This window comes from Mustela lutreola, chromosome 1 (assembly GCF_030435805.1).
Source record: "Mustela lutreola isolate mMusLut2 chromosome 1, mMusLut2.pri, whole genome shotgun sequence".
Classification (NCBI taxonomy): Eukaryota; Metazoa; Chordata; class Mammalia; order Carnivora; family Mustelidae; genus Mustela; species Mustela lutreola.
Window position 1 is genome coordinate 27,825,840 of NC_081290.1, and position 17,868 is coordinate 27,843,707.

The window sequence follows — 17,868 nt, forward strand, 5'->3', positions numbered from 1 at the left end:
TCTCAAGCAGATTCCATTCTAAGCATGGAGCCCCATGTGGGGCTTGATCTCACAATCCTGAGATCATGACCTGAGTTGACATTGAGAGTCAGATGTGTAACAGACTGAGCCACTCAGGGGACCCTCAAGTACCTGGAATTTTGCTTGATTTGGTCTTGGATGCTATTTTGTCAGGGGTTGGGAATGAGTGCTGTCATCAAGTTGTCGAAGAAATTGAAAAGATACATGCCTGAAAGGGGTTGGGGACAATAAAAGGGAGTCCATTTCTTTCTTTTTTTTTTTTTTTTTTAAAGATTTTATTTATTTACTTGACAGAGAGAGATCACAAGTAGGCAGAGAGGCAGGCAGAGAGAGAGAGAGGAGGAAACAGGCTCCCTGCTGAGCAGAGAGCCCGATGTGGGACTCGATCCCAGGACCCCGAGATCATGACCCGAGCCAAAGGCAGCGGCCCAACCCACTGAGCCACCCAGGCGCCCAGGGAGCCCATTTCTGTGCTCTAGAGTGTTTTGGAGGCAAGGACAGGAAAATTTAGAAATAAACAGAAATAGTTATTTTCACACAATACTGTTATCTTATTACAATTCTCACGATGTTAGTATTTTGAAGAGTTTTGACAATAAATGGAGACATGGTTTAGGAAATTATTAAGAAAATTGTATTATTTTGAATCAGTGATTTCATTAACAAATATTTCTTTTAACTACATTTTTTCTTGTTATGATTGTAATGGTTCTCCCTTTGTTTTTCTTTGAACAGAAAAAATACAGAAAGGGATTTATTGATGTTGCAAAAATCAAGTGTGTGGAAATAGTGAAGAATGATGAGGGTGTTGTCCCCTGCCAAAATAAATATCCATTTCAGGTAAGCTGGCATGATTTTTTGCCAGAGAATAATTTAGTTTTGCCTACTATTTGACATTACAGCTTCCTGCCGTTGCTTTCGTGGTCGATAATTTTTTTTTTTTTTTTCGCTTTAGTGAGGTGCAATTGACACATAGGAATTGAGTATATTTAAGGGGTACAGCGTGATGTTTTGGTATATGGATACATTGTGAAATGATCACAGTTGAGCTGATTAATAGATCCATCACTTCATATAATCACCACTTTCTTTCTTTATCCTCTTCTCTTTTCTTTCCCTCCGACTCTTCCTTCCTTCCTTTGAGTCCTTAAGACCTACCCTCTTAGCAAATTTCAAGTATACAGTACAGTACTGTTAATTGTAGTCACTAGGCTCTACACTAGAGTTCCAGAACTCATTCATTTGCTTCACTGAAACTTTATACTTTGTGACCAACATCGCCCCATTTACCTCTCTTCCCTGTCCCTGGCAACCACCACTCTCTCTGGCCTCTGCTTCTATGCATTTGACTATTTTAGATTCCACAGGGAGTGAGATCATGCAGTATTTGCCTTTCTGTGTCAGAAGGGAGGTTCCTAGCCTTGTTTTTCTTTTTAGCCAATCAGGGAGTTTCTGCCTTGTGCCTCTGATCAAAGGTGAAAGGACAGACCACAGAATAATTGGGTTAGTTTCCCAGGCAGAGTTTTATTACTAATATTAAGAATACTAAGAGTACTGGGGCGCCTGGGTGGCTCAGTGGGTTAAAGCCTCTGCCTTTGGCTCAGGTCATGATCTCAGGGTCCTGGGATCGAGCCCCGCATCGGGCTCTCTGCTCAGCAGGGAGCCTGCTTCCTCCTCTCTCTCTCTGCCTGCTTCTCTGCCTGCTTGTGATCTCGGTCAAATAAATAGATAAAATCTTAAAAATAAAAAAAGAATACTAAGAGTACTAAGAATAAGACTTTAGTTGCTCACCAGGAGTTACCTCTAAAAGAGGCATCATGGTTCACAGTTTGGGCTCAGGATCCTGGTTTTCTGGATCATCAGCTAGATGAGATGGGCAGGTTATCTAGTACAACGTTAGGGGGTGTCCTATGCAGTGTGTTCTGTATGAATGGTGCCTTTTGGTGTTACACAGGAGTGGAAGGTCTGGGGGTAAGCCTTAGTCTCCTCTGTAACATGTAAATATGATGCCTTAGTAGTAGGATTAACTGAGTTAAATATCTGTAAAGCACAGATAGATCTAGAGTTGGGATAGTGTTTAATGAAGTTAGCCACTGCCGTTATTTACAGTGGCAAAAGGAAGGTACAGCGGTAACATTGACAGGGTAGTCCGTTCGTGTAACATAGGATTCAGAAAAATGCTAGGTTAGAATAATTCTTCCTACACCAAATTTACTTAAGGATCTAAAATTAGTTAGATTGCAAGAAGTAATGATTAGTGAAGCATCTTGGTCTCTCTCTATATTTTTTCTTCTATTAAAGCTCAGTCCTTGCAAAATGTATATCGGACTTGATGTAGACATGAGGAAATACATATGCTTTTGTAGGTTCTTTGGATCCAAAGTAAATGACTTTTATTTGATCATTTCAGAATCATTTATCGATGTCTCTGGTACCCAGGGCTCTGTGCTAGTCAGAAATGCTGTGTTTAAGTATTTCTCATCTATTCTATCTTTTGTTTTACTTTAGGTTGTTCATGATGCTAACACACTTTACATTTTTGCACCTAGTGCGCAAAGCAGGGACCGGTGGGTGAAGAAGTTAAAAGAAGGTAAAACTCATAATGAAATATTAACTGTACATAATTTTAGGATATAACATTGTTATCACTGGAAGAGAAATTCAGCTAATGTATCTTGCATTTAGAATCCTTTAATCTACAATAAGTGTTTTTCTGAGGACAGTCGGCTACTGGGATACATGATGAAGACAACTTTCTTTTTTATAACCTGATTCCTTTAGAAACTGTACACATAGTTTCTACAGCATGCACGCTTTTGGAAAAAAAAAAAAAAGAATGCATGCTTTCATTTAATGACTAATACATTTAACGATGAGGAAGCACTGGACCTTTTTGATAACAGGATTTTATTTTCTGAGACGTGGTCTGTGTAGTCACTGTTTGGTGTGGATTGACGACTTGTGCATAAAGTGTTTCCATGAGTGATTTGTACTGCTGGGTCCTCATCCTGCAGAGCAGAGTGGGGTGAGCTGACTTGTGTGCTTAAGCCTCATGGTACAGCAGAGGTCACTTCTGCTAACAAGGGCGTTTCATCAAAATAAGAAGGTGAAAGAGAACCATATCGATTTTCTGAATGCTGTGCTGTATGAGGTTATGAAAGTGTTTTCATAATAAACGTAGCATCTGAGAAATAAAGAATGATCGACAGTGTTACCTACAAAACGTTCTGTCATCCATTTTATCTCACTAGTCACTTAATGTGTCTCTGAATTACAGAAATAAAGAACAACAATAATATCATGATTAAATATCATCCTAAATTTTGGGCAGATGGAAGTTATCAGTGTTGCCGACAAACTGAAAAATTAGCACCTGGATGCGAAAAATATAACCTTTTTGAGAGTAGTAAGTATTTATTTTATTTTATAATGATATTATGTGCAGGATATATGCACTATTGGTATAGTGTGAAAGTGACTTGGTTTTGATTTTGATGTTGGTTAACTATGACCTTTACACCTTCTCGCGCTGTGGGAATGGAGGGCGGGTGTATTTTGTATGAATAATTATGTTTATTTAGCAGTGGGGCCATCTCATGGAATCAAAAGGTCTATTTTCAAGAGCTTTTATCACAGTATGGAAGCCTGCTCAAAATGACTCTGTTAAAAGTATGAGCTTAATGTGGCACCATTAACAGCTTGTTTCCTTTCAGCTTTACCGAGGTAGAGCTGGCAATTAAAATTGTAAGATATTTTCAAGTGTGCATTGTGCTGATTTGGTATACGTATGCGTTGTGAAAGGATTCTTCCCATGGAGTTAAGACATCCATAACCTCACATGTTAGCCTTCCGATGTGTATGTGTGAGAATATTTCAGTTCTACTCTCAGTACATTTCAGTTATACATTAATGTGCTATCAACTACCGTCACCAGGTTAGACATTAGACCCTCAGACCGTATGCATCTTACATGTGAAAATCTGTGCCCTCTACCAACAACTCTGTCTCCCTCCTCCCAACCCCCATCTCCTGGCAACCACCTTTTTTTTTTTTTTTTTACTCTGTTACTAGGAGTTTGAATTTTCTTTTTATTTTAAATTCCACATGTAACTGATCCCCTGTGGTATTTGTCTTTTTTTTTTCTGTCTGCTTATTTCACTTAGTACAACGCCCTCTGGATTCATCCATGTTGTTATGCATGGCAGGATTTCCTTCTTTTTAAAGGCGGGATAATATTCCATTTTATTTATATATATTATAAATATTATACAGTACATTATATATACACACTGTGTGTCTTTATCCATTCATCTGTTGATGGACATTTAGGTTGTTTTCATACCTTGGCTACTATGAATAATACTTCTATGAATGCAGAAGTGCAGATAATGTCTTCAAAGTACTGCTTTCCTGCCCTTTGTGTATATACCCGGAAGTGGGATTGCTGAGTCATACGGTAGTTCTATTTCTAATTTCTTTTTTCTTTTCTTTTTTTTTTTTTTTTTAAAGATTTTATGTATCTATTTGACAGAGAGAGATCACAAGTAGGCAGAGAGGCAGGCAGAGAAAGAGAGGGGGAAGCAGGCTCCCTGCTGAGTAGAGAGCCTGATGCGGGGCTTGATCCCAAGACCCTGGAATCATGACCCACTGAGCCACCCAGGTGTCCCTCTATTTCTAATTCCTAGAGGAACCTCCATACTGTGTCCCATAGTGGTTGCATTCCTAGCAGCACTGCACGAGGCTTCCCCTTTCTCCACACCCCCCCAGCATTTGTTACCTCTTGTGTTTTTGGTAACAGTCATTTTGACAGGTATGACGTGATATCTTATTGTGGTTTTGATGTGCATTTCCCTAATGAGGAGTGATACTGAGCCTCTCTTAATGTACCTGTTGGTCATCTGAATGTCTTCTTTGGAAATATGTCTGTTCAGGTCCTTTGCAACATTTTTGACAGTTTTTTGAGTTTTTTGGCTGTTGAGTTCTATGAGTTCCTTATATATTTTGGATATTAACCCCTTATCAGGTATGTGATTTGCAAGTATTTTCTCCTCTTCCATGGGTTGCCTTTTCATTTTGTTGATGGTTTCATTTGCCCACAGGAAGCTTTTTAGTTCGTCCTAGTCTCACTTGTTTACCAAGAACAAGATAGGGCCCCAATCCCTCTGGCATTTATAATCTATTCCAGAAGGCAGAAAACAAACCAGCTTCGAAAGCACTTTAAATTGTTCCCCGCAACAGTGTTGAAAGCAACATGCACCAGAGTGAGAGTCCAAGTGGAGTTCTCATCCATGTGTTCTTTTTCACTTCTTGTTAAAGCTCTCAGTCATTGGTAGATAGCATTTTGACCTATTTTTGTTGTTGTCATTTTCAGGTATAAAAAAAGCACTACCTCCAGCACCAGAAACAAAGAAGGTAGGAGGTCTTTACCTTTTGGAAACATTTACAGTTTCTTTTAAAAAATTTAATTAAAAATTTTTGTGTGTGTGTGTTCCAAAATTCATTGTTTATGCACCACACCCAGTGCTCCATGTAATACGTGCCCTCCATAATACTCACCACCAGGCTCACCCCCGCACCTCCAAAACCCTCAGTTTGTTTCTCAGAGTCCACAGTCTCTCATGGTTTGTCTCCCACTTTGGTTTCCCCCAACTCACTTCTCCTAAGTCACATGATTCTGCCCCACTTTTCATATCAGAGGAAGGTATGCTGAGTATTTTTTTTTTGGTATCAAATAATATTAATTTAATTATATCAGATTATCACTGGGGCCCTCTCCTCGTCTGGCATTTTGCTTATATTTTGGCCTCAAGAATTATAGAAAAGGTGTGGAATTTAAAGGAACATTAAAGGAATATTTCAGTCTTCAGACCACAGTATCAGGACAAAAAAGTAACTTAATGATTTAATGATAAATCATTATTGATTTAATGATATATCAATGACTCAATGATTTAATGATATGCCTTTGAAGAGTGGGGTATGGTTGGAAACACATGTACTTGGGAACCACTTCATACCTGATCCAATGTGAATCTGGTATGAGTGACTTTGGGAGGATTACTTAAACCATTGTTTCTTGTAAAATGGGAATTATATACTCTATTTCATGGGCTCAGTATTAAGAATAAATGAAAAAAAGTGTGTTAGGTACTAAGTGCATACCTTTCACATGGAAAGCACAAAGAAATGCACATTACTCTGATGGACAGGAGACTTGATAGAAGACTCACCCCCTAGTGTGTGTTTTCCCCTTTCAGGCCATTAGAATGGTGGGTCCACCTTTAGTCTTCTAAAGTGCCTCTGGCATTTATAATCTATAAAATATTATCTGTAGCTGTCCCTGGAAGGGTAGCCCTGACAAGGAGCAAAGGCTATCTGATGTTTAAGGAGTGGTTTTGCTCATGCCTTATATTCCGAAACCATGCCTTATATTCCGAAACCCACGAGACGTCCAGTAGCACCAATGTCATCAAAGTCACGGGAGGGTTCCCCAGATTTTCCTAAGTAGACTTGAGGTTTCTGCTTTATTCTCTGTTGCTGTGTGAGTCATTTAGTGTTTCACTTCACATCTAGTTTCAAACAGAATGACTACATTTTCATGTGTTGTCTCCTTTTCTCAGCGAAGGCCTCCCCCACCAATTCCACCTGAAGAAGAAGACAATAGTGAAGAAATCGTTGTAGCCATGTATGATTTCCAAGCAACGGAGGCGCATGATCTCAGATTAGAGAGAGGCCAAGAATATATTATATTAGAAAAGAATGATGTTCATTGGTGGAAAGCAAGAGATAAATACGGGTAAGTGTTCTCTCTGTGTGGGTGGGAATTAAGTGCCAAGTGAGACCAGGACTGTCTGTAATGATCTTGTAATGAAACTAGCTCAGTCAACAGTAAGTCAAGTACACATCATTACTTTGCAGTAACAATGTGTTCTTTGTAATGACTCAATAAATGTAAATGGATCCACCACTTCTTTCCAGAAATTAGAATGCATTACATTGGTCTCTTTCTCATTCGTTGTATGTTTAATTAGATTATTTTGATCTTGGGAGAAAGACATTTCAGGTTTTTTTCCCATGAGGTAAGTAATCTTACGTTTTTCTAAGAGAGAAAATATGTGTGTGTTTGCGTGTGCACACATACATGCATGAGTATATATGTATGAAATATGTGTATAAAATACATATATGCATATAAATGCAAGAATTTTTAAAATGGGGCACCTGGGTGGCTCTGTTTCTTAAGCATCTGACTCTTGGTTTTGGCTCAAGTCCTGATCTCAGGGTTGTGGGATCAAGCCCCACGTCAGGATCTGCACTCAGTATGGAATCTGAGATTCTTGGCCCTCTCTCTCCCTCTGTTCTCCCCACCCCCCACTTAAGTGCACATGCTTTTTCTCAAATAAATAAATAAAATCTAAAAAAAAAGAAATAAATTTTAAAATGAGCATGATTTATACAAGATATTTTTGGATTTAAAGGAAGAGTCCTTTCAATTTTACTATTTGATAAGTGATGAGTAAATATGGATAAATGTAGGGGATGAGTATCTTTTAGGCTTCATTAAAGAAACTATATCCTGCATTTACCTCTGAAATATAATCCTGTTTATATTCTGAGTTCCTGGGGATAAAAAGAGGAGGACTTTTTGTCCTGGACAGAACATACTCTCCCTCCAAATCTGCTTTCTCACCTCCTTGCCTCATCTCCCAAGTCCAATTCTCTGTTCCTCGCTTCACTTCTGGACTGATTTACCAGTCCTCCCAATTATTGTTGTTGTTGTTGTTTTAGAGTGTTTAAAAGTTAATTCAAATCATTCTGTCATTTTATCCCCGAGTCTAACTACGAAAGATGTTTTTAAACAACTGCTACGTCATTATCATACTTAATAATAATTAAAAAAATACCATCTGTAGACTTTCCGCTAACATTTTCAGGACTGGAGAAAGACTACAAATGAAAGCCCACATATCATTTGTCTAAATATTTTGAAAACCTAAGTCAAGCTGACAAACTGGTGAATAAAATAACATTTATCCTCCCACTTAACAAACGTACCTTCAAAATGACAAGGAAGCAAGGTTTGAGTTAGAATCCGTGCCAGAATATGACAGTGCATAGAGGGCTGGCTCTCTGTGGTCCTCTCCTTCCCTGTTCCCTTCTACCCCAGCTCCATCCCACATGACCCATGTGGACTTCCCAGCCATACATCCAAGCTCTGTCCATATTGTTTGCAGAAGCCAGTCCACAACTTGGTCACCCGTTGGACTTGGGCTAGAAGGAGTTACCTATAACCAGCATAATTTGCTTTTCAGAATATAAGGTGGAAAGGTCTGTGTTGGCCTCAGCAAGGGAGAGATAATTTTGGGGTCCTAGTTACCCAGATGATGTTCTAGAAGAGGGCTGAGGGAACATAGACTTTAGCATGCTTTTGAAAGTGTAAGGTCATGGCCAGGGCCCCTCTGGTCAAGGTCTAAGGATGGTATTGATTACATAACTCCATTTCCCCCCTGATTAAGCTCTAAGATGTATTTATGCAGTTTAATTAAGACTAAAATCAGGTCCACGTATTGCATTTTGGCTTGTTCTACAATTGTCCCCATCCTTCTTCTTCTTCTTCTTCTTCTTCTTTTTTTTTTTTTCATTTTTGATTAATTGATGAAACCAAGTCATTTACCCTATGAAATGAGCCATAATCTAGATTGAGCTAATTGCTTTCCCATGGTATCATTTAATATGTCTCCATGCCCTGTATTTCCTATAAATTGTAGTCTAGAGGCTTGATCACGTTAGAAGCTGATATCTGGTTGACTCACTTCTAATGACGTTAAGATCACTCAGTGGTCCAGGTGACGATCAAGTCCTTCATAAGGGTTCCACCTAATGATTTTGGCACTCATTAGTGATTACTGCTTAGCTCCTTGAGTTCACTAGGGATTGTAAAATGGTGATTGTCTAACTCTGTCATTCTGTCTGCATTTATTAATCCTCTAGGGAAGAATTGCCCCATCAACCAGTTCATTTAGTTTGTGCATCAAAAGCAAGAGAAATGTTTGATTTCTTTCTTTTTACCAATTTTCAGCACGGTGGGTTGGTGACTGAGCTTCCTCTAGTGATAACAATGGTAGCCAATAATTGTTTGAAGAGTTACTATGGATGCATATTGCAACCATTGTGGTCATTATTCTTTTTGATTGAATTGACCCATTGTAGGTCAGTGGTACCTGGTTTGGGTTGAAACCTTTTTAATCTTTCTTAGCTTTCTTGCTTTCTGGGTAAAATAAGATAGCTCAAGTTCATGTGGTTATTTTTCCTGGCCAATCCTTCCATGCACCATTTTTCTAAGGAGTGCTGGCTCCTTTTTGTGAGATAGTGTTTGGATAACAATCAGAGTGCTAGGATTCTAGAGCTATATATATGTATGTGTGTGTGCGGGTATGTGTGTGTGTATTATGAGTTCCTACTACTAGTTCAAATTCAGATTTAAGATTTTAAGGGTTTTACTCAATTTTTAAAATTTTGTGCATGGTACGGCTTTTATCTTACACTGAAAATCTTGACTCCTACCAAGATTCTACCCTTTAAGATTGCTTCCTTTTTTTATTTTTTTTTTTTAATTTTAAGTTTTATTGAAGTATGATTGACAAATAAAAGTTACATATATTTAAGGTGTACACCATGATGTTTTGATGTATGTATGTGTTCTGAAATGATTTCCAAATCAGATGAAGAGAGCCCTCATTTGACATAGTTTCATTGTTTGTGAGTGTTTGAGATTTTCTCTAGCCATTTTCAAGTATGATGGCTTCTTCAGCTCTAATGAGTTTAAGTGTCATTTCGGGTAAAACTGAAGTTTCCTTGGCCTCACACAGGCCCTCTCATTCAGTTCTCTTGGGGGAATGACCCAAGAATTCACCTTTTTAACAAGTGTCCTAGATGATGCTGATGAAGAAGTGAGGGGCTCCCTTCTGTGAAACAATGTTTTACAAGGACTGTTGGAGAATTGGCAAGATGGGTACTTCTATCTGACACTCGAACTTTTTTGAAATAGTGATTTCTTTCAAACATCCCAAGAAATTATGAATTCAAGAGAAGCATCATGGAATATTAGGAAGGTCTCAGAACCTAGTCACAAGTTCTAACCCTGTTACTGGCTAGTTTTGGGACCTGGAGAAAGTCCCTTAATCTTTTTGTAAGCCTTGGTTTCCCCACCAGGAAGTAGGGACACAACATTGTACCTGCCTACCTCAGAATTTTAGGGAAGGTCAAATGAGGAAGTACTTTGTAAAGCATCAAATACTATAGATATATTGAATTATTGGGGGTTGACTAGTTTTTCTTAAAACTTTAGGCAATACAATGCTTTAATCTTTTCATAAAGGCAGTACTTTTTCTTAGTAAAATAATTTCAGTTTAACTAAAGTATTTTCCTTCTTTCCAGGTGTGAAGGATATATCCCAAGTAACTATGTAACAGGAAAGAAATCAAACAACTTAGACCAATATGAGTAAGTAAATGGTTATTTTATCAATGTGGAGAACCAGAAAATGTTTTCATTTTCCTAATTATGTAAGTCATGGATATCTTTCATTAACTCAGTTGTCTAGAGTGGTAAAAATGTTGTGAGAATTAGTTTCTACAGTACGCGTTACCTGAAGGTACTATGTAGGAATGGAGTTACACGGGCAAATATAATTGAACCGATTTTAAACAAATCACAGCTCAGCTGACTTTGACATACATATTATTGTTCATTGACTCCAGAAATCAGAATATAATTTCTAAGAGTGGCTTTTAAAAAAACATGTTTGTGGGGCTCCTGGATGGCTCAGTTGGTTAAGCATTCACCTTTGGCTCATGTCATGGTCCTGGGATCTCGGGATCGAGTCCCATATCAGGCTCCCTGCTCAATGGGAATAAAATAAATAAAAAATAAAATCTTTTAAAAAATAATAATAAAAAATTTTTAAAAAATGCTGTTTGTGGGGCACCTGGCTGAATCAGTCAGTAGAATATTAGTGACCCTTGGTCTTGGCCTTGTAAATTTGAGCCCTGCATTGGGTGTAGGGATTACTTCAGAACAAAATCTTTTAAAAAAAGTTTATTTTTTATTATTTTTATTATTTGCTATAATAGCAATATATGGTTGCTGTTTTAAAAGTGTTTGAAAATATAAAAAATGTTAATAACAACAATTACTCATAAATCAACTAGAGTTGACTTCTTAACATTAGCATTTCATTTCAATTTTTTACTATTTTAAGGCATAGAGTCATGCTGTGTATGTGTTGTATCCTCTTTATTCTACTTCACAGTATATTGTGTGAATTTTCCTCATGCCATTAGCTATTCTTCAAAAACATTTTCATAACTGCCTTATAGTTCACTCAGTCATAAAATCATCAAATACTTCCCGAGACTTTAGCCTGTTTGAGGCACTGTGCTAGGCCTTAACGGGCACAAGCAGGCACACGGCACACCGATGTACAATAATTTATAAAGGCATTTTCTTATTTGTATAGCACTGTGGTGTTTAGCACCTTTGCTATATAATAATGACTGAGATAACCTCTTTTTTTATATCTCTAAAAACTTATGGACTGGGCTAACAGCTAGTTAGGACTCCTAATGCCTGCTGTCAGATTGCTTTCCAGAGAAGGCAATGGGCGTAGTATTTTTATGTCCATTAGCAGAGCCTGGCCAGGTTTTAACGAGAGGCTCATATATACCAAAGAGACTTCTGTGATCATTCTGGGGTGGTCATTCTGATACTTTATTCACTTTTTAAAAACACCACTGCCGCCATCAAGAAAAAGCTGTCTCGACCTCTGTCCGTATCACTTTCTGTAATATGACTATGCCTTAAACTGTAGAAAAAAAAGATTAGTAGCACTCTGTGATGTGTTGTTTCGGAAACAGGTAAGGATATAAAAATATGTAAAATACGTTGTGGTTTTGCTTTTAAATAAATTTTAGGAAAATACAGCAAAATCCTTGGAATTAGGGAAGGTGCTAAACAGCAAAAACTTGGACCCAGTTTTATAGTGATCTGAAACCTAACTGATGAGTTGGGGAGGGCTGTGCTCGAAGCCAGATAATCCTTATCTAACTATGAGAACTTCCTCATGGGATTACAAATAAGCATTTTATGGAGGCTATGATTCATCACCATGAGTTTTTTGGATTTATCTTAGTTTGGAAATTTCCTCTCTTGTAAGAGACTCTCCTCCTTCTCTGTGCGGCTCAGTGAATTTGCTGAGTACGGTCTCTGCTGTGGGACTCCCCAGCCCTCTGCCCAGGGTCAGGAATTCCTCATGGCATGGACTGTGCCTCACTCAATGAGAAGGATGAAACCTCTTCTCGAACCTCTTCTCGGCGTAGACCATCAAAGATCCCCTCTCCTCCCACTGTCTGTCTATGCCAAGATTTGTCCTGTTCTTTTGTTCTTCGCTACAGCCCATGCTGTAACACATCCCAAAGGTCCTCAGGGTTAAAAAGCCTTTTGCCAGCTATTGGATCAACAGTTCGCCTGCTGTTTGTTTGGGCCTGGGAGTTCCAGGCAACAGACTGTCCATAGGGCTGGACTCCGTGTTGCCGGGCCTCAGGCTCCCACGGCTATCAGAACCTGCTTCTGACCTCCAGACCCACGTAACAGTTGGAGGTAGAGACGGTCAGAGGAGCTGTTGCAGGAAAGAAAGTGGGATCGTGATGTTGGTGAAGACATGTTCTTGATGGAAAGATATGAAAGGGCCCTTAGTACAGGGCAAAGTCTAGGATAAGGCTTTTAAGTGGGTGGCTCAGGAGGAAAGGGTCAAAGAACCAGCCAAGATTTATAGCTGGTTGGTTGGTTTCTGTTTTTCCTCCATTTATACTGGTTGCCTTCCCTTTGTGATATACTCAACATATCCTCCCCAAGAAAGCTTGGCCAGCATCTGAACTTTCCAGAAAAGACTGAGTATCTCCAAATCCCCTTTTCTTCTCTGTTCAGACACTACTCTGAAGTCCTGTTCTTCCGGAGTGTGTTGACATGACTAGCCAATCTGAAAACCTCATTCCCGTTGGGTTTTGCTATCTAAGGATGGACTGACCAGTTACTTGCAAATCCCAAGCCATTCTTTTCAGATGTAGAGGGAGTTCCCCCATCAAGGGGCACTAACTCACCTCCCTCTCACAGAGACCTTTCTGGGACGGGCTGGGAAGAGGTTCGGGGGCTGGCATCTGCGCCCGAGCTCCTGCTCACCATGTGGGCTCCTTTATGTCTGCCCGTGAGTAGCCTTCTTCCGGCCAAGATGAGCTCAGCAGATGCACCCCTGTCTTTCCCTTCTCGCCTGGTGAGAATTACCACAAAAGAGACAGAGAAGCCACGACAGACCATTGGGAAACACTCACCACGAATTGATTCATCTCTTTGTCCATCACTCCTTCCTCTGTCCCTTCCTTCAACAGCCTCTTAAAGGTCTGAGTTTACATCCTAAGGAGGGAAAATTCCCTTTCAGGGAGTCTGCAGATGCTTCCGAAAATGACTGCTTTGGGCAGGATTTCAAAAAGCCCATCTGCCCTTTCCTTTTCTTTCTTATGTCCTTTTTCCCTTCCCAGAAGCTGTGAATATACTAGATGAGGAAAGAGCTTCTTTCTCTCTCTGAATATCTTCAGCTGAATTTCCTCTTGAGGCAGCATTACTGATTCCTCACATCTGAATGTGAAACTAAAACCTCTCTTGCTTATGCTCGCTGTGAAGATACGGGGTTGGGTCTTTGTGGTTTATAAAGAGAATTGTTTTCCTTAATCTTTCAGGTCCTGCTAGTTTATAATATACCCCAAGAGCTCCAGTTGCCTTTCCTTAATTAATTTTTATGACTCTTTTTTTTTTTTTTTTTGGCATTCTGACAAATGTTTCTTGTTATCAGTGAAGAAGCTTAGTGACAGAATCCATTCTGTTCTCCGCATTTACTGTATCTTTCCACTTCATTCAGAAATGGATTGATCACACAAGTGCACCTCTGTTAAACTTGGTCTCAGTTCCTAAAGTGGAGTCTGCAGCAATGAGATCTTAATGCTCATAATTCTGGTTAATCACCTCAGACTCCAAGTAAAATAACAGTCGTCGTGTTGAAATGGACGTTTGGCTGTTATGAGTGCATAGAACAATCTAGATTTTTTAAAAAAGATCTTATTATTGTATTTTGGTCATTGTAGTTTTCCTTCCTCAATCAGAGAAGGCCTGTATGTTTGCTTGTCTCAGGGTGTTTGCTGGGTCAAAAGTAGGTGTCAGTTCTTTTATAGAAGGCTGAACCAGTGGTAGGAAATTCAGATGCCGGGAGGGACTAGTCTGGTATCATAACATTGGAAGCCTCAGGAAATAGGACCGTGGTGGAGGGTTTTCTGCTCACTAAAGGGCATCTAAAACAAACAGACCAAACAAACAACAAAAAGCTTAAAACAGAAGGCCAGAGAAAACAGTCTGAGTTCATGTTCTTTGGCGTACTTACAATCTCATGAAAAGATTGGTCTGGGGAAGCAGGGAGATGGCAGAGTATTTCTGAGGATGAGGTGGGAGAGGGCAGTTTCCATCTTTCCTTGGGAAAGATTTTCCAAGGATTAAGAAGGGCACAGATCTGCGGGGGCTCGTTGTGTAGCAGGACCTGGTGGGACGGGGGTGGGGGGCAGGCGCTTCTACTTGGCTATGGGGACATCCCTGCAGTAGAGGCTCCGGTGACCCCCAGGGGTTGTCTGGAAGACCCAGGCACCTTTGTGAAATTCAATGGCGGAGCCTCCAGAATGACTTGAGTTGAAACCTATAGCCTATTGGTGGGATGGGGGCTTGGGGTAGGATTTAATTTGAATTATATACAATAATGAAAGTAGGGTGATGTTTCCCATAAGTTAGAATTTGTGGAGTAAAATTCGTTCTTGCTCTTATTTCGAAATTGGAAATGATTTTTCTACTAAATAATGAAGAATAGCTTAAATAAATTATGACATATCCATACCATGATGCACAAAACTAGTTTGCTTGGTAAAGATGTCTGTCATCTACTGTCATAAAAAAATTCTGGTTATGATCTAGCAGGTGGAGATTGATGCCACTTTAATTAAAAAAATATGAGGGGTGCCTGGGTGGCTTGGTGGGTTAAAGCCTCTGCCTTTGGCTCAGGTCGAGATCCCAGGGTCCTGGGATCGAGTCCCCAGTCAGGCTCTCTGCTTATCAGGGAGCCTGCTTCCTTATCTCTCTGCCTGCCTCTCTGCCTACTTGTGATTTCTGTCTATCAAATAAAAAAATAAAATCTTAAAAAAAAATATGGGGGTATTTGGGTGGCTCAGTGAGTTAAGCCTCTGCTTTCAGCTCGGGTCATGACCCCAGGGTCCTGGGATCAAGCCCCACATTGGGCTCTCTGCCTACTTGTGATCTCTCTCTCTCTCTCTCTGTCAAATAAATAAATTTAAAAATATATGAATGATGGCATATGTACATATCATCATAAAAATGTGGGTGGAAAAAGTCTGAAAGTATATCCAAATGTTACTGGTGGTTGCCTATATTACTGACATTATGAGTAATGTCTTATTCCTGTTAATTTTATTTATTATTGATGAGTGGTATTACCTTGTTAATCCTAAAAAGAATAAAAAATAATTTTAAAAAGCCATGGCTTTAAAGGGACTTCTTTTTCTGCCCAGGTGGTACTGCAGAAACACAAACAGAAGCAAAGCAGAGCAGCTCCTCAGAAGTGAGGTAAGGGTTTGTGCTTGTTTTGTGAGTTTGGTTGCAGTGCAAATTAATTGTAACAGGTCTCCGAGGGGTGATTTCACATACCTGGTTCTAAAGCCTCAAAAAATACTGTGATGCAAGTGGTTCTTTTTAATCATATAAGACTAAGGATCCATACACTCTTAGTTTCCTGGGGTCACCAAAACAATCTACCACAAACTGAGTGGCTTAAGCAGGAGAGATGTATGGTCACATGGTTCTGGAGTTAGGTGGGCGTCTGAAGTCAGGATGCCGGCTCGGTTGGCTCCTTCGGAGGGCTGTGAGGGAGGGATCTGTCCGAGGCGTCCTGCCTTGTTTTCTCTCCACACACCATTGTCTCTGTGTCCAGATTTCCCTTTCTTGTAAGGATTCCATCACTAGATTAGGGCCCAGCCTACTGATCTCATTTCAACTCGATTCCCTCTGTAACTCTCCAAGTAAGGTCACATTCTGAAGTACTGGGGTTTGGTACTCCAACGTACCTTTTTTTTTTTTTTTTTTTAAAAGGTTTTATTTATTTATTTGACAGAGAGAGATCTCAAGCAGGCAGAGAGGCAGGCAGAGAGGCAGGCAGAGAGAGAGGAGGAAGCAGGCTCCCGGGTGAGCAGAGAGCCCGATGTGGGGCTCGATCCCAGGACCCTGGGATCATGACCTGAGCCGAAGGCAGCGGCTTAACCCACTGAGCCACCCAGGCGCCCCTCCAACATATCTTTTTTGAGGGGGAAACAAACCCCCTACCTATCTAGCTACCTACCTAGCTGTAGGTAACAGCTAATGCATGGGTAACACTTTCTTTCCTTTCCTTTCTCACCAGCTTATTATTTGCCACCTTGTTTTTAGTCCTTAAATGTGTTTTTCCCAGGGCGCCTGGGTGGCTCAGTGGGTTAAGCCTGGGCCTTTGGCTCAGGTCATGATCCCAGGGTCCTGGGATCGAGTCCCGCATCGGGCTCTCTGCTCAGCAGGGAGCCTGCTTCCCCCTCTCTCTCTGCCTGCCTCTCTGCCTACTTGTGATCTCTGTCTGTAAAATTAAAAAAAAAAAAAAATCTAAAAAAAAATGTGTTTTTCCCTTTTGTTTGAAGTTACATATTAAAAATAATTTATATTACATGGTATCTTTTATAAATGGAAGTTTTAATAACTATTTATTTGCCTTTAGAGATAAAAGTGTCAAATAATAATAAATAATAAGTGTGCTTAAATTCTCACACTTGAGAAAAATAAATGAAAAGATAAGATGTAGTACAGAAGCCGCTTCAATGGTCTGAGGAAGGAGACCTGAATGTAGTTGCAGCTTTTCTAGTCTCTTTTCTAGTCTCTAATCTGCAAGATTAGGGGGGGTTGGATTAGAGGATGGCCCATACAATTCTCTATGTTTATGATCTAGTTATCCTACTTGGTAATAGTTCTTCATTTAAAAAAGAATATTTTATTTATTTATTTGGCAGACAGAGATCACAAGTAGGCAGAGAGGCAGGCAGAGAAAGAGAGGGGGAAGCAGGCTCCCCGCTGAGCAGAGAGCCCTAAGTGGGGCTGGATCCCAGGACCCTGGGATGGTGACCTGAGTCAAAGGTAGAGGCTTAACCCACTGCGCCACCCAGGTGCCCCAGTTCTCCATTTTTAAAACCCATGCTTTCTCATTTTACCTCCTGTTCATTACCACCAGTCAAGGTTATGGTGGACACTGATTTCTGTAGTTTATGTTGAGAGCAAAAGCATGTCACTGCTTGACTCAAATGCTGTTTTACCACACCTGCTCCCCAACATGGTCCTTATAGGCTTCTCTGGTGGCCCCACAATGAGAGGCAGCTGTAGGGGAGTCAGTATCTGGAAAGCCTAGGGTCCAAATTTTGGCTCTGCTCCTTACTAGCTGTGTGATCTAGGGCAAGTTTTCCATCTTCTTTGTGCCCCTTTTCCCTGCCTGTGAAGTAAAGCAGGGATAAGGGAAGAACCTGTCTCATAGGACTGTTTTGAGGATGAAGTAAATCCACATATCAGAACATACTAAAACAAAGTAAGCTTTCAATAAATATATGGTAGCTGTTACACTTTTTACAGATTGGTGAGCTATTAGGATCATTGCTTGTACCTAATTGTTTTTATCA

The 17,868-nt window shown here is 39.9% G+C and overlaps 1 protein-coding gene across 2 annotated transcripts in view; it reads left to right on the forward strand.

The window, feature by feature from the left end:
• The window catches only part of TEC (tec protein tyrosine kinase), a 140,801-nt gene that overhangs the window by 103,427 nt on the left and 19,506 nt on the right, over positions 1-17,868 (forward strand). For both annotated transcript variants that reach the window (XM_059161928.1, XM_059161935.1), the window contains exons 3-9: positions 757-861; positions 2,530-2,611; positions 3,299-3,427; positions 5,393-5,433; positions 6,642-6,817; positions 10,460-10,525; positions 15,697-15,751. In XM_059161928.1, coding sequence (XP_059017911.1) covers positions 757-861; positions 2,530-2,611; positions 3,299-3,427; positions 5,393-5,433; positions 6,642-6,817; positions 10,460-10,525; positions 15,697-15,751 — 654 coding nt within the window. The remainder of the gene's footprint in view (positions 1-756; positions 862-2,529; positions 2,612-3,298; positions 3,428-5,392; positions 5,434-6,641; positions 6,818-10,459; positions 10,526-15,696; positions 15,752-17,868) is intronic.